We start from the raw sequence: 16,414 nt of genomic DNA, 5'->3' as shown, positions 1-16,414 counted from the left end.
TTGGATATCTGAGTTTTAGGTGCAAAATGAATCTTGGATAAGAGAAGGGGCTCTGCATCCAGTCCAGGTTGATCACCAGAAGTTCACTCTGAACTACAGCAGGATCCAAGTATCCTAATGAAAGAGCAGACTTGTGGAACCACCAGAGACGTGCTGGATAGTTTGACACCCTGACCCCGTTGTCGTCCCGTCGGACCCCTGCTTTTGTATCATACCAAGAAGGCCTGACAAGTGCGCTTTGACCCTTTGGAGTAGCGGGACCAACTACTCTAGGCACCTCCTGCTTACCCTCGCAAAGCGCCTCTTCGGAAGTGTTTGTGGGCCAACCAGTGAACTGACCAGCTCGAACACAGGGTACCGCACAGGAGCACCGCCATCCAGAGTTGAGACTCAGGACTTTGGGCATTGCTTACTTGTGGTCCTGGGCCCTCTCCAGCCAAAACTCATTGTCCTAGCTCCTCTGGGTCGCGATTTGCAAGAGTGTGCCATGCTGCAGGCTTTTGCGGTCCCTGTGTAACCCCGCTGTGCTGAATGTCACTGTAATTGCCTGCAGACCTGCCCCACTGTATCCTGAGATGTGCTGTTACAGAACGTTCCTTCTCCTTTCTTCGTGAGCTGAGAGGCTACTGTCCCGCCACAGGTGAGCGTCCCGTCCCGCAGCTGCTGAGAGCCAGAGCGTCCTGTAACTGCAGGGGTGAAACCTACTAGTGAAGTGGTCTAGTATGGCAAAGTTTGGTTCGGACTGTGTTGAGGGTCAGTGAGTACTTTCATCACTTACCGGTGGCCCTCTGGCACATCAATCTGTTTTTACACACGAGAATCCCTTAAAAGATACTCACCGTGGCTGGGCTAGCCTGCGCTCCCCAGCTATTCCCGAACTCCGAGAGTCACTCTATCTGCAAGGGTAGACCCTTCTCAAGGAGTAGGACTTTATTCTTCATCGCCTCAACCCCCTTCCTGAACTGCTACAGCTCCCTGAAGAGAACCGACTGTTCGACTTACGCACAACCCTGCATTGTTAATGCACTGCTGTACTTTGAGCATAAAGCTCCTCACTTCTTAGGGGCGGACTGCATAAGCTAGGGATTGACTATGAAGAACTTCCTAATGCGATATCTCTGTTGAACTTACCCCTTTCTGTTACATGTTGTGGTTATTTTCTCTCCTTTCATCAGCATAAGGCTAAAGGCATTTTGTATATATGTTACACAGTGAAAAAGCGTGTGTGATAACTGTTTTATTATTACTGTGATTTAATCGTATTTTGTTATAAAGGCTTATAATAAATGTATTTTTGAAATACATCTGTCTAAGAGAAATCTATGGAGTTTTACTGTGTGTGCTCATTGTGGGCTTCCGATCGCTCACACTGCTCCTGAGACTTAGCCTTGACCGCTTGCCAAGCTACCGTAGATTGGTCTGGTTTGTCCAGAAGGTTCCCCTGTTCCACTAAACTAGGGTGGCCTCCTAAACCGCTGCCCACCAGGTCAGAGTTTAGAAATCCATCTTAACAGTGTGTTACTATTTGCAGAGTGTTCAGATCAACTACATTTTACCTAGGTGTGTGAGCAGTTGGTTGTATGACATAATGGATTTCCTTGCAAACTACAATGAATGTGAGTGTTAGCAATTACAATGCAATAATATTACTAGATGTTATACATTCTTTAACATAAACCACAATATAAGATATTAAACATGCTTTAAAAAAGGTAAATGATAGTGCTTAATGTGGAAGAATTACATGTTTGTCCCCCAATGCAATGACTTGCCCATTGGGTACTGTGATGAAATGACATCCTAATCATCATCACAAAGACCGGAAGTGACTAAACTGCGTTTTCAGAGCCAGACATGGCTGATAACAAAATATGCCAAGGATTTGTTTCCCAGACCATTTATAAAACCAAACAAATAAGGTCTACATCTCTGATAATCCATCCACTCCTTCTCACACAGGGAACATCTTTAGCAGTTCCTGTAAACTAAAAATAGATACAAGGGAAGGACATGTATGGAGATAGCCTAATCAGCCCAAAGAAGTACCTTCCCCATCTTAAAGATGACACTTATGGGGGACCATCTTTCCCATTTAATACCCAGACTGGAATCGAGTAGCAGGGTTTTAAGTATTGGATCGAGCAGACAGCGATCACAGAACAATAGTACTCTCTCTTGTCCACAAGAATGAGTTAGAACTAATGTACCCAGCTGTTGCATTGGACATAAGGGTGGTGGGACATGCCCGTTGCACAGTGAAGTGGGACAAAGTAGTCCAGAACAATTCTGTGGGCAGTATATATAATGCTGCGCTGGAGAATATTGAGCACCTCTGTGGTTGCAATGGCGACAAACACAATTCCCTATAAGAATTTGGGTATCTAATCAAGCGAATACAGCCCTATTTTACTGCTCCTAAAACACATATCCGTAATGGCGTGAAGAGATCAGTACCTTGGTAAGACAAAGATTGCAAAGATGCAAAATGTAAATTGCTGACCTACCCGAAGGACGCTGTGGTAGTGGACAGGGAGCTCCTAATTGAATTGAGGAGTAGGTACAAGCAACTTATGGCCACCAAGAAGCAGATGGGCTTTAATGACATACTATGCTAGTCAGGGTGATTCTGCCCTGTTTTGGAAGGTGGAGGTGGATCACGATTTATCAGGAAATACCACAATTCAAGCATGTATAACCCCTGGAGTATGGCATTCTCACTATGAAGCCCTATATTCAGCCACTAACTCTAGCAGCAAATTTGAGGCGGCGTCTTTCTTAACCATGGCCTCCTTTGCTGTTTCCGAATCATGTACTAAAGCCGTGATTGTGCTAATTTTCAAGAAGGGGGCTAGGGCTATACCTTCCAACTATCGCCCTATCGCCATCTTGGATGCAGTTGGGAAGGTGTTTACAAAAGTCCTTTTGAGGCACGTGTCAGCCTGGGTGGAGGGTGTGAGCCCTTTACATCATTTGCAGGCAGGATTCCAAGATTTTACAGCATTACACACTAGTAAAGAAGGTCACATTGTATGCTCTATTCATGGGCCTAAAAGCTGCATTCAACAGTGTACCGAGAGGGCAATTGCGGGTGGTCTTCCGGCAATGAACCTCTCGGAAGCTATACTAAATCTGATTCAGCTCTTGTATAGTAATAGCACTGCAGATGTTCGATGGAGTTTGGCAAGGAACGTTACTGAACCAGTAACGGTGGCAAAGAGGGTTTGCCAAGGATCTGTCCTGGCACCTCTCTTGTTTTATATTTACATCAACCTCATTATCAAAGATCTGCTTGCCATCACCTCAAATCCGCCATGATTGGGTGCAGGTAGAATTCCAGCAATCTTTTTCGCTGACGATGTTGTGTTCCTGTCAAGAACCCAAATGGGGCTGCGTGTAGCCTTGGCTAGTTTTGCTTCAAAGTGCAATGATCTGGGGCTAGATATCAATGCAAGCAAAACTAAGGCTATGCTATTTAACTTGGGGAAATCAAATGGAAATGTAAGCCCTTGCACATCTCTGTGGGAGAGACCGAGCTGCAGCAGGTCTCCTGGTATGACTATTTGCGAATAAGTTGTTCTACAAATTCTAGTTGGTCAAAGCAGCTTTTGAAAGCAAAAATTAATTTGGAAAGAACTAGGGACACCGTCAAAAAGTTTTATTTAAAGCATGGTGGGGGGCCACTTAAGCCTGCATTTTTGGCCTACCAAGCGCAGGCCAAAACTTCTGCCATCTATGGAGATTTGAGGCTAGGTGAATAACATGCCCCTGACTGTAATAGAAAACAAGTTTCTCAAATGTTGTCTGTCACTTCCGCGGAGTACATCTACAGCGGCAGTCCGATTAGAAGGTGACATGAATTTTATTGCTGAAGAGGCTGGGGCGAGGCCAGTTTTTTTACTGGCTGAGGGTGTGGAGAACCCCACACCTTGTAAGGTACAGAGAAGCTCTTAAGTCAGTGATGTCTGTGGGGATTGGCGTATCCATCCTTTACATTTTTCAGCATGTTCTGATGCTGTTATTTGAATAGGTCAATCATTGTACCTTCCCCCTTTGCCAGTAGGAAAGAGTAGAGGAAAAGCACATGCTTCTATACTTTTTTCCCATATGCTGATTGATGATCCTTTTGTTTGACGCATTTGGTACGTTTCTAGTGTATCTTCTACAGTGTCATTAGAGTGCAATGGGTGAATTGTATAATGGTCTAAAGTATTGGATATTGTAGCAGGATCTAGGATCTCAAATTGACCAGCTTCTTGTGTCTCTTGAATTATTTCAGTGGTATCCTTCAAGTTTTCTTCAATATTAATATCTTTGGAGTATTCATTATTGTCTTTTAGATATTGCAAGGCTTGTCTAACTTTATGTAATTCAACCAGTTGTTGCCAGTTTGTTTTGTCTTTTGTAGGTACACCATTTACTAAGATAATTAAAGATTGTTCCATTGGACGTTGCACTCCTAGAGTGTGCACATTTTCTTTTAGATCTAATGGTAAATACACTACTTTTCCCCAAATACCTTTCACTAATTCAGAGGGAGGCAATTTTGCTGTTTTTGGTTGAAGGCGTATTATTGCCTGAAAGGGGTGCACTGTTTGAATTATGATGCTCTCATATAAATTGAGTTGTTGTAGGGGTTTTGCTAGTGGAGATAATTCCAAATTATTTGTGATAGCACGTGAAGGAGTTTGGTTGTTGTCAAGTTTTGTAGTGCAGTAACTGCAAAGTATTAAGGGGTCAGTTATTTCGTATTTGTTTTCTGCTATAAGGTAGAGAGCTAATTCAAACCATTTAGAATCTTCACTGTCTTCTATTTTGTATGTTAGGTCTACAGTTTTTGTGTTACTTTTATAAAAAGTTCTACGCCAACATACACACACATGGTTTGGTACTTCAGCAGATGTACTTTTAAATTTGAGAATTTCTTTTTTGTATGTGTGTAGTAGAAGGTTGCCATGCATAGAATTGTTGCTAATTTGCTTTAAAGCTATTTCATTCTGTAAATGGCTTTCACTTCCAAAATATTTTTTTTGGATATAGTCGATTTCTTCAAGTAGGTCTTTTGCTGTACCATGTAGAAGAATGTTATTTAAATTGGCTAGTGCTAAAGCAGGACTTTTAGTGTAGTACAGTTTATAGACTAGATTTCTTATAGTTGAATTATGTGTTGATATCATTTTGATATAATGGAAGGTGGTGTGGCAAGTAGGTCCTGAAATGCAGGCCAATGTCCTTGTAGTCCTGTGTACTTGCGCACTGGACAGGTATCCATATTTTGCAGTAGTTTAATTTTGATTTTGTCTTTGCCTTTCACATATTGATTGAGGAATTGGCGTAAAGACTTGAAAGATTTTTTGGGAATGTTACACATTGACTTGCATGGCCATTTGTATACTAGACATTCTGATTCAGTTGAATGGTGAGGTAATTCTAATTTTCTGGGGATATTTTTGTAAGCAGTATTTCTTGTTCCAATATGGTATTATTAACTTTTTCATAACCTCATCCGCTGCTATGTATGGCAATTGTATTGGTTTGCTTTTGTTTGTATGCTTCTTCATTAAAGTATGGTTCTGTGCTCGTAGTGTGACTCCACTCACCTCCACAGATACTTAAGTTATTTCTGTTGACATTTCGTTTATTGAGAAGTCTTTTTTGTAATTTAGTCATTAGTTTTGTTAGTGGTTTCATTTTGTTTAACACTAAAATAAATAACTTTATTTTGAGAAGGATTGCACTGTCTATCAACGCTTCTAACATTAATTTCCTATGATAGGTTTTAAGAGTTGAGCCTGATTTCTCTCCTGTTTTTATAGGATTTTGAAGGACTCTGTGACGGAACATTTTTGGTATGCATACTTTGCACTATATCAAGATTTATAGGAGCAGTTTTATCTGTAGTGGTAGCTGAATTTTTGTTAATTGTTTTCTGGTTCGTTTTACATTTTGATAGAGGAGGCAAAGTTTCTGTTTTGTTTCACTAAATGACTGTGTTAGCTGTTTTGTTTTAACTTTTTTTTATACACATTCTGCTAGAGATGGATGCTTGTTTTGGACAGTTCTATTTTCATTTGCTCTGCTTCTCCGTTGCTTTCTACGGACTTGATTTTTGGTAGGCATTCTTTAGGTTCTGTTGAAAAAAATAAAGAACGTATGGGTTGGGGTGTTCTTAATGTATGTGTGCTGTTTCTATGAGTGTCTGAGTAAGATGATAAAGATGTATGTAATGGTGTGTGATTGTGCATTGGCCAACTACAACTAGTTGGGATGGGTATTCTTGAATTTATGTGCTACTAAACTGGGGTTCAGATGACAGTAGAAAGTAAACTAGTGGTGTGGAGAAGTACAAATGGTAAATCTAATGGTATACAATTAAAACACGTGTTTGTTCTATAATATCAAAATTCTAGGGGCTGAGTTGGGTCATTTGTGTGTCGAAAAATAGGAAATTGTGCGCCATTCTGCCTGTAAATCTCTGTTTAAGAAATGGGGATTTGTAGACAGAATGGTGCACAATCTCTATTTTTGGGCACAGAAATAGCATCAATTAACCTTACAGTGTGTTTGAATAATAGTACAAATAATATGGTGGTATTCAACTTACTTTTTCTGAAATGAGCAGGTTTCTTCTTAGTTGTTCTTTGTACTTCAAATTCGGCTGCTTCTTTTCAGGAGAATGGTCTTCACTGCAATTGTAAAGGAAACACATTAGTAATTTTGTTTGTATATAGCACTGTTTTTAATTTAGACATTGATTTTTTTAATTGACATTGACCCTCAGCGCCTTCCTCAAAACCATGAAAACTATCTTATTCACATAAAATGCGTTGCACCAGTTGAATACATACCATATGTTCTTAATGCATAAACTTTATTGTAATGACTAACTGTACCAACCAAATATAATTTCTATGCCTTGTGGAATTCATAATGTACCACTGAATACCACTATTTCTATAACTAAACTCTTGTAAGTAACAGCGCCTCAATGCCATGGGCTGCTTGCGTACTATATAAATATAAGTAAATAAATAAATTAATAAATGTTTGTTTTTCTACAAGTATTGTTGTTTGATATTTCAACATACTGTGTGCATGCAATTTTGTTTGAGTATGTTAACTCTTCATATTGTACTTTAAATAGGTTAGTTCAACATGCTTTGAAAATGTGTATGTAAAAAGAAATTAAATAGCAGATAGGTTCGGAAGTGACAGTTGATTTTAGGAGATGGAAAAAATGACAGTAAATTCATTTTATAGATTATACAAGCTAAAGGTAAGTTAATCTGTTTATATGAATCTATAAGAATTGTACATGTACTATACAGAAAATATGCATACCTGTAGTTTGTGTTCATGCATATGGATATGCACGCAGCTGCAAGTAGAAATCTTGGAGACTTGTTCAGTATTTCCTGTAGAAGGTGCTTTCCAATGATATGACACTTGTACTCAGAGAGATTAACAGTACATTTGAAGTGCTGATCTATGAAGATGCAATTAGATGCAGAGGTCTTGGATGTGATTGGTGGATTGTCATGTGACTTCTTAGCTATATCCAATGAGGGAATGGCACAGAAAGTGAAATGGAAATGGTAGGACTGTCCATGTTACGATATGTCCGCGGACATGGTGGTAGTCTGCGGACATCAGGTGTTACATCCGGGGATTTTGGGTTGGGGAGCCATAATGAGAATGAGCAGAGAAAGGGATTGTTCAGGAAAGTTTAGTGGGTGTGTTGTGCCAGGAGAGAGTTTCTCAGATACTCTTTTTGCTGAGAGAAGAACAGATAGCTATGGCTGTGTGTTTCAGAAAACAGATTGTTTGGATTTTGGGAGACTCGTGGATACATTGGTTGGAGGTGCATGCAGAAAGCTGTGGAGTAGCTGTAGATCTTGGATTCCCACATGTGGAAGTGCACTGGCATGGAATACGTGGAATGAAGTGGTTGGACTTGCTACCTCTCTGTGCTACTTTGGAGACATTTATTTGCAATTTGCAATGAAAGAAGGACTTGGGAAGGTCATGGACATGTTTCCAAATTCTTAAGTAATTTTTTCACGGATTGCGCAGAGACAAATGTGGCTTCGTTCTTCTTCATTTGGTCCACAAATGGAGAAAGCAAGGCGCAATGTCAATAAGGCTGTTTGTGCCTTTATAAGAGATTTTGGCATGTCCTCTTTTCACAATGAAAATATTATGTTTCGTAGTACATACATTTTTCGCAGAGATGGAGTCCATCTTACTTATGCTGGCAATCAGATTTTTCTGAGAAATGTACAAAATGCATTGCGACCTTTTTTGGAATTACAGCATCCATTTTGTAGTAGGTGTTGAGCATTTCAAATTTTTCAAACACAAACAAACACCACCAAAAGGCTAATTTCAGAGCCACCACTTCCTCCCAGATAAAGCTGCAATGGTTATGATAGGGCAGCACTCCAAAATTTTAGATGTTCGCGGACTGTCCGCGGACTTCTAAAAAATACACAGGGCCCTGCTTCATTTATTTTCACTTCTATTTTTTAACTGTGAAAAGCGGCTCTGAAAAGAGCCTTTTTTTATTTTTGTTGTTTTATATATTTTTTTGTTTTTTATACACGACACACTAGGAGAGCAGGGGGGACACCAACCACGGAGATAAGAAAGGGCGAGTGGAGAGAGGAAGATGTAGAGTGAGATTTACTTGGGTAGTGAGCAGATCTTCTCGTGCTCTGAGATGATAGCCTCAAAAAAACTACAAAGTCTCTCCCCCCTGCACAGTACTGCGTCGCAGTACATACACACAACTGTGACCCTTGAAAGGTAAGGGTCATCAGTATTGCGTATGGCCTGTGAGGCAGCTTGAGAAATACGCTGTCCCACAGGAGTGTTCCTTGTGGTGACAGGATCTGAAACGGAGGATGAAGTAGAGGAAGTCAACCTACTATGCTCCTCACAAGGTACAACCTTGCGAATGGCCCCGTGTGGAATGACCGTAGGTGTCGCTTCATGGTAGTTGTCCCAAAGCTGTATGAACCAGGCCTCCCGTGACTGAGTACCATTTTGCACTCATTGCTGGTGACTTGATTTGGACGCGCCTTAGGACCATTACCACAAATGGTAAATAACCGCCACACCCAAGACTCGCGCTGAGTTCTGGTAGTAGGGACTTCCACTACCTCATTCTCGTCATTCTCTTCATCCTTCTCTGTATCTTCAGTCCTGTTCCCCTCTTCAGGCCCTTGGGGAAGTGGTGGTGGTGGAGCGGGTGGGGGTGGTGCTGAGGCAGATGCAGCACCAGGTGGCATGAGTGGAGCCATGGATGCAATCAGGTTCGAGATGAAAATCTGCAAAGTTGGCAGCAAAATTCACTGTGTTCTGTAGGATAGCCAGAAACACAATGAGAATGAGTTCTAGGGTGTGGCCTTTTATAGGGGTGCTTGTGCACGGTTCGCAGACATGCGTGCTGTCCGCGGACAGATCAAACAGAAAAAATGGTTAAAAAAGTCACAAAAAGTATGTAGAAACTCAGGATTACTATGTGGGACTTGTGCTATGGTGGGTTTTTATTGAAAAATAGTGTAGATTGCTTGAAAATGTAGTTTTAAATTGTTCGGGGACACAAACAGTGTTCGCAATCAGAACACACGCTCAGCGTGGGCGCGGTCACATGATAGGTTCGCAAACATGTCCACGAAAGGAGCGGGTGTCCGCAGGACACCAAATGCACTGAAACTGTTTTGCGCATGCGCGTTGGTGTTCTATGGGCACTGTTCAGGTCCTGAAGTGATTAAAAGTGCGTCACAAGTGAAACGAACAGTTACGGACAGGCGTTTGTTCTTAGAACAGTTTCAACTTGCCTGCGAACAATACGGATAGGCATAGCATCCTCAGGAAACCCCCATTTTGTTTATTTACGAACATCCCAGGACACTTGATGTGTTCTTAGAACAGTTTCAACCTGCCTACGAACTGTACGGACAGGTATAGTGTCCTCAGGACACCCCCATTTAGTTTATTTATGAACATTTTAGGACACAGCCTGTGTTCTTAGAACAGTTTCAACTTGCCTGCAAACAATACGGACAGGCATAGCATCCTCAGGACACCCCCATTTTGTTAATTTACGAACATCCCAGAACACTTGAGGTGTTCTTAGAACAGTTTCAACCTGTCTATGAATAGTACGGACAGGTATAGTGTCCTCAGGACACCCCCATTTTGTTTATTTACGAACATTTCAGGACACCGCGTGTGTTCTTAGAACAGTTATAACTTGCATGTAAACATTACAGACAGATATAGTGTCTTTAGGATGCTCCCATTTTCATTTCTTTACGGACATTCCGGACACCCGCGCTGTCCGCGGACACCTGAACTGCTTTTTAAAAAAGACAAGAAATGAATTAGGACACAATATAATAATTTTACTTTATTTTATATGGATGTTAAATTTATGATAGAGAAGGTGAGGCAGAAACTGAAACAAAAACAGGAGAATTGGGGGTTTCAATAGGATTTATATGAGATGAAGAAGGGATGGAAGTCTCATCAAAATGTTTTGCTTCATAGAGAGGGTTTGGGGATAATTGAGTGGGATATGGTGAGGGGGGACAGGTACATGTGGGACAATGGTATGTAGTTGTTTGTTTCAAGTGATCCTCCACAAAGTTTTTTAAATTATTAAATTTTGCCATGAGTAGGTCCATTTTTTCTTCTATTTGCTGAAGAGTCTTATCCAATACTGCTTTTTCTTTAGTATTTTCAATTTTTGTATGGTCTGTACAAAAAAAATGTATATGTTAAATGTATATAAAATAATATTTATTAATTGTTTTATATAGTAAAGTGTCTACCATTAGGTTTACTATCTTCAGACATTTCCTCACGTGGGAAATGCTCCTCTATCCACTCCAGAGTACTAGACATTTCTGTGAGAAAAAAAACATAATATCACTTTTTTTTGTATCTAATACAGAAAGTTTACAAATATATGAGTAAAATGCAGTACACTTATTAGCTTCTGGTAAGGTGTGTTCTGACTGGTCTGTAGATCTGCTGTTGCTCTCAGTTGTGGAGTTTCTGTGAGGTAATCATGTTCGAAAACTATCTTTCTTCTTTTGGTATATTCCATTTTAGAACATATTGTATTTAAATGAATAGTTAGTTTGATATATATATATATATATATATGGGTTACAATTCTTATTTATTACTACATATAATGTGTATGTGTGCTGGTTTGTGAATTTGTAAAATGTTCATATGTTATGATATAACAATTAAGCAGACCCCCCAGGCTCTTTGGGTAGTGGTGCTGTTGTCCGCATATGTCCGCGGACATTAAAAAAGTTTGCGGACATCAAATTAAGTAGAGGGGGTTCAGTATGTTCTATGTTACTTGTACATAAAGTCAGAGTTATTATTGTTGCGTTGCGCTACTAAAAACCTATGAAATTCATTAAAAAAACTTTGTTAAAGGGACGTTATGGTTAAGTTGTGTTACTAAAAACCTATGAAATTCAGTGAAAAAACTTTGTTAAAGGGACGTTATGGTTCCAAGTAAAACCGGAAAACCCCTGAAATTCGCCAGTTATGGGAGGCTAAGCAACCATAACTCGCGCCACCACCGTGCACTGCTAAGACTAACACCCACAACATCAAAGATGACATCACAAATGTCATTCATGACATCACTGATGACATCACATATGAATTTACTTTTCATGAAATGTCTGTATAAGGGATTCTTATTATAATGTTGAGAAAAAAAGTGTCAAGGATCATTGGAAAAAATATCATGAGCTAATTAGTGCATTAAGCAATGCATTGATATAAATAGCATTCTATTATGAGGTTCTATCCAGTATACTAAGCTACTCGTGCAGAAACCAAGGCATTGTGTGCAGCATACATGATAAAGGTATAATATTCATAATGTTGATATGTTGAATAATGAAATGATAACTGTTTTCTTATTAGAGTTTTGTGTACTGTGAAATATGTAATAAGTAGCTAATAAAACCCACGTATTACATAATTGCATTATTACAGACAAAACACAAAGACACAATAACGCATACAAATATGTGTATATACAGGGAAAGTGAAGTAAGCAAAAAAAGCAGAAGTAGTAGCAGAAACAATTCATAACCTAACTGATTATCTTTATGCTAATACATGATTGCTCTGTTGCAAAGCTGCTATTTACCCTATGTATATGTATCACATGATGTGACTGGACCCTAAGGAAAGTAGTGTGAGTACAATGTATACAAATATGAACATATACAGGGAAAGTATAGTATAGTAATAAAAAAACAACAGAACTATCAGAAAGTGCTGATAACTCTACTGATTATTTTCATGCACAGAAAGGATTGCTGTCTTTCAAGCTTGTATCTTCCCCTATGTATATGTTTCATATGATATGACTGGACCCTAAGAGAATTACTGTAAGAACATACTTGAAGGATAAGTCTACAAATATAGTACGTTTACAATTTTTAGTTCCTGATTGTTACTGAAGAAAACCATGTGGCCTAGATGTGTCAGTAAAGGAAAAAAGAAGGAGACAGACATGTGATGTCATCAGTGATGCCATCAATGACATTTGTGATGTCATCTTTGATGTCGTGGGTGTTAGTCTTAGGAGTGCACGGTGGTGGCGTGAGTTATGGTTGCTTAGCTTACCATAACTGACGAATTTCAGGGGTTTTCGGTTTTACTTGGAACCATAACGCCCCTTGGAAACATACATATATATACACATATATATATATATATATATATATATGTATATATACTGCTGTGCAATCGTATTCATAAACATGTAAATCCATGAAAGATCCCATGCTGGAGAAGGAACAAGTTGCTTACATATAACTCTTGTTCTCCGGCATGGGTATCTTTTATGGATTCACTTGCAACCCTCCCTCCTACCCCTCTATGGCTGTTCTTGGTTCCTAATGCCACTTTTTGTGCACTTCCAAATCTGAAGATGGCCACCAGGTGTGGAACTAGGGATGACTAATGCCATTGCCTGGGGCAGTAGGACCCAAAGTGGCAGCAATGGGTTATACAAGTTACAGGCCATTTTATAGGCTTTAAAGATAAACTACTTTAATATTACTGAGGATTCCCACCCTGTTGATGGGGAATATTCATAAGTATATGAATCCAAGAAAGGTACCATGCTGGAGAACAGGAGTTACAGGTAAGTAACTTGTTTCTTACATGCATGCCCAAACTAGGAATCAACCATATATTATCTTCAGAGAATGATTGGTTTGAAAATAAGAAAGTTACATTTGAATCCAGTGTATGTGATGAAGATTTTCTCTGATGACAATACTTGTCAATGACGGTATACAGATTGGGCAAACTATAGATATCTGTGCGCTTAGGCCTTTATTAGTTCAACTAAATTGGGTATTGGCTTCAATGGGGATTACCTAAGGCCTTGCCAACCACCTATAGCAAAATCATCATAAAACAGTCACAAGTTCCAAAACTTGTGCTCACCCAAAGAATATATAAGCATAGGAAATATTTAATAAGTACAGTATATACACAAATTAAGTTTTTCTGGTAATCAATGATAAACAAATGCCACTTTTTGCCAACACGTGTTTTGACCTAAGTCCTTACCAAGGCAGAATTTGGCAAAAAACGATTGCTCAATTGACATCAAGTTGCTGAAAACCTAAATAGTTCTCTAATTAACAACATCACATATAGTAACAAATTCATGTAAATAATATAAAAATTACCAAAGCAAAATAAATAATTAGGAACAGAGAGAGTTTGGGACACAAAGAAAGATGTCAGTTCAATGTCAAGAACCACAGCAGCAGTCGTTGCATGGATTTCAGTCCTGGGACTTGTACAATAGTATATATGGATGCATTTGATGGACTTCAGATACATTCAGGAGACTAGCGGAATTTAGCCAAACCTTATCAAACAAGGTCAGATGTATTTCCACATCCGATTTGTAAGGAGAACCCTCCAATATTAGATATTCTAATAAGTCTCTAATAAGTCTTTCTTTATTTTTTCAAAACTTAAGTAATGAAACAGTCTATCATTGAGATTAGAAAACACTGAAGAAAGGGGACTGCTACCAGTCTGCATATTAGAATGATTAAACTTACGCAGGTTATGTCAATACCTGCTGCCTGTCCTGCGACTCTGCTACTAATTTGATTTTTGAGCTTAATATTAGGTACTCTATTTAATAATTCTTCATATTGTTCATTTTAGATATACACCCAATTTGTGGGACTCGACAAATGTTGGTTTTTGCAATGAAATAAATTGTTAACTTTTTATATGTAGCAACAAAATACTCAGACATGATTTAGCTCTTCAATAAGTATTGTGAAAAGCAGCAACTCATTGACATTCATATGTGTTTGACAACAAAGCAATGTACTCTTAAATATATTATAGGGATTTATTGAAATGTTTAAGAGTGTGAATACATGAGTTCTTACTCTTCATGAGATATGAGCGTGATCATAGGATGCATTCACTCACCACAGATGGTGCGATGAGCAATGTTTTTTTGCAACTGTTTTTATGTTATTTCTGTGTAATGTAGGGCATTGGATGGAGGGAGATCCTAGATATCATTTTAAAATGTCATCTACTTTGCTATAAATGTTTCGAATTGATGTCATTAATTGTTTATGAAATGTTTTTATATTGTGCTTTTAGGACAAATGTCGAATAAAGACTATATACTGATGAAATGTTTCTATCTGGTGATCCTTTTGTTAAACACAACTCTAGGTAGGGTGTGATGGAATTAGGTTTGAATGTTCATAAGGTGATTTTAGAAGGGGAACGAGAGTGAATACGGAATGGATAGAATAATTGAAGTATGCAAGAGTGGTTATAACAAGATGGGGCAAAACAATTAAAGATCATGGAACAATGGGATCAAGTGAGTTGCTATGATTTTGTGTTGGCAGGCAAATTAGGATGACCAGACAATTGTCAGAGAGTATGCAGTCCAGCTGAAATTCGTGAGGTTTGGAGTTCTTGGTTCACTGGTCAAGTAGCAATTCTTCATAGGTATGTAGGGTACTTCAGTGCGAAGATATTTGAGGAGAAAGTCAAGATAAGTTCATCTGGGACATTCGTGGGAAGAGAATTTGAGTAGAAATTCAAGTTGATGGAATACGATGTTAAGTGATCTGTGGACCCGGTAGATGAGGGTGATTATGAGAAGGGGTGCTGCAAGAAGCTTGACAGCAAATAGTTTAAAGGAAGAGAGGAGACAGTCAAATGGGTGCACATTTTAGCTTACTTCATCGTGTGGTCAACCGCTCTGTCTTTCTTAGCTAGGTTAGGGGAGTGAGAACATGTTGCAGAACTTTACACCAAGGAGCAAGGTTGGGGTTTTTTGAGATGGAGAAATATTTTGAAGGGCAGTAATGTTCCCGTCTTTTGGTTAATTTCCATGTTCCAAGTAGCCAAGTAGCCATGTGAACAAGAATTGGCAAAGTAACATAAAATGTATTTTTGTCTATAGAGGTAGGAGTTACAAAATCATTATTGTACAATGTATTGCAAACTCATTAACTAGTATTTTCTTTTGTGCAGAGGATATTTCAAAATTGTCATCCTGTGCATTTTTTAAACTCAAGAGCACTTGGTGTTGGAGACAAACCATCCATTCTCCTAAAGTAAGTTTATTTACGTTGTATTGCGAGCATGAGCAATGTGTATTTTCTCAAATATCGCTAGTTATGTTTTACCTTGTAGAACCAGATGTGCATATCTGATACAAGCATGTTAATTGACCAACAGCACTCCTCTGAGTAGAGATTGGAATCAGCCCCATGCCCAAGTGGATGCTTCGAATGCTTTTGTAGTGCTGGGCATAAAGGTTCTGTCACTATCAATGTGTTTCTTTTTAAAAGTACACCCCTATTAAGGGATGTAGATGTTAAAAATAACACTCTTGCTGCACATTAGAGTTTCTTTTATGGGCTTGGGAATGGCAGCAGGGTTCTGTGAACACTGCAGCTTTCACCTGGGACAATCATGTGGCAGAGTCTTCCAACAGGAATAATTGATGCACAGAATTCTCCATCCCTAAGCTCTCTATGTAAATCAGTGGATTTAGTGGAGTCATAGAGCTCTGGGTCTTGATGGTCTCACAAGGGTAATAGGAGGTAAGATAAAATGAGTTTGGCAGTAGTGGTAAAACTTACAGTGTTTTTTTATGAAAATGAAACAGATCTTTAATGTCTGCTTTTGTCACCTCTTCCAAACGGGAACCGCCCCCTTTGATTCTAGGTAGGTGAGCCTGCTACACTTAAGACCCCATAATGGACGGAGCAAGTGGGTTCCCTCTGGAGGTGACTTTCCCTTAGAGGATAGGAAACTCTCCTCAGAGAGAGACTCAGGTCATCATCCCTCC

The 16,414-nt window shown here is 39.2% G+C and overlaps 1 protein-coding gene across 1 annotated transcript in view; it reads left to right on the top strand.

The window, feature by feature from the left end:
* Positions 1-16,414, top strand: part of KNDC1 (kinase non-catalytic C-lobe domain containing 1) — an 895,433-nt gene that overhangs the window by 715,949 nt on the left and 163,070 nt on the right. Inside the window, exon 25 of the mRNA XM_069611402.1 lies at positions 15,592-15,674. Coding sequence (XP_069467503.1) covers positions 15,592-15,674 — 83 coding nt within the window. The remainder of the gene's footprint in view (positions 1-15,591; positions 15,675-16,414) is intronic.

This window comes from Ambystoma mexicanum, chromosome 8 (assembly GCF_040938575.1).
Source record: "Ambystoma mexicanum isolate Mex_15411 chromosome 8, UKY_AmexF1_1, whole genome shotgun sequence".
Taxonomy (NCBI): domain Eukaryota; kingdom Metazoa; phylum Chordata; class Amphibia; order Caudata; family Ambystomatidae; genus Ambystoma; species Ambystoma mexicanum.
Note: the sequence above shows the minus strand (reverse complement) of the source record. Positions and strands in the feature narration are given on the sequence as shown.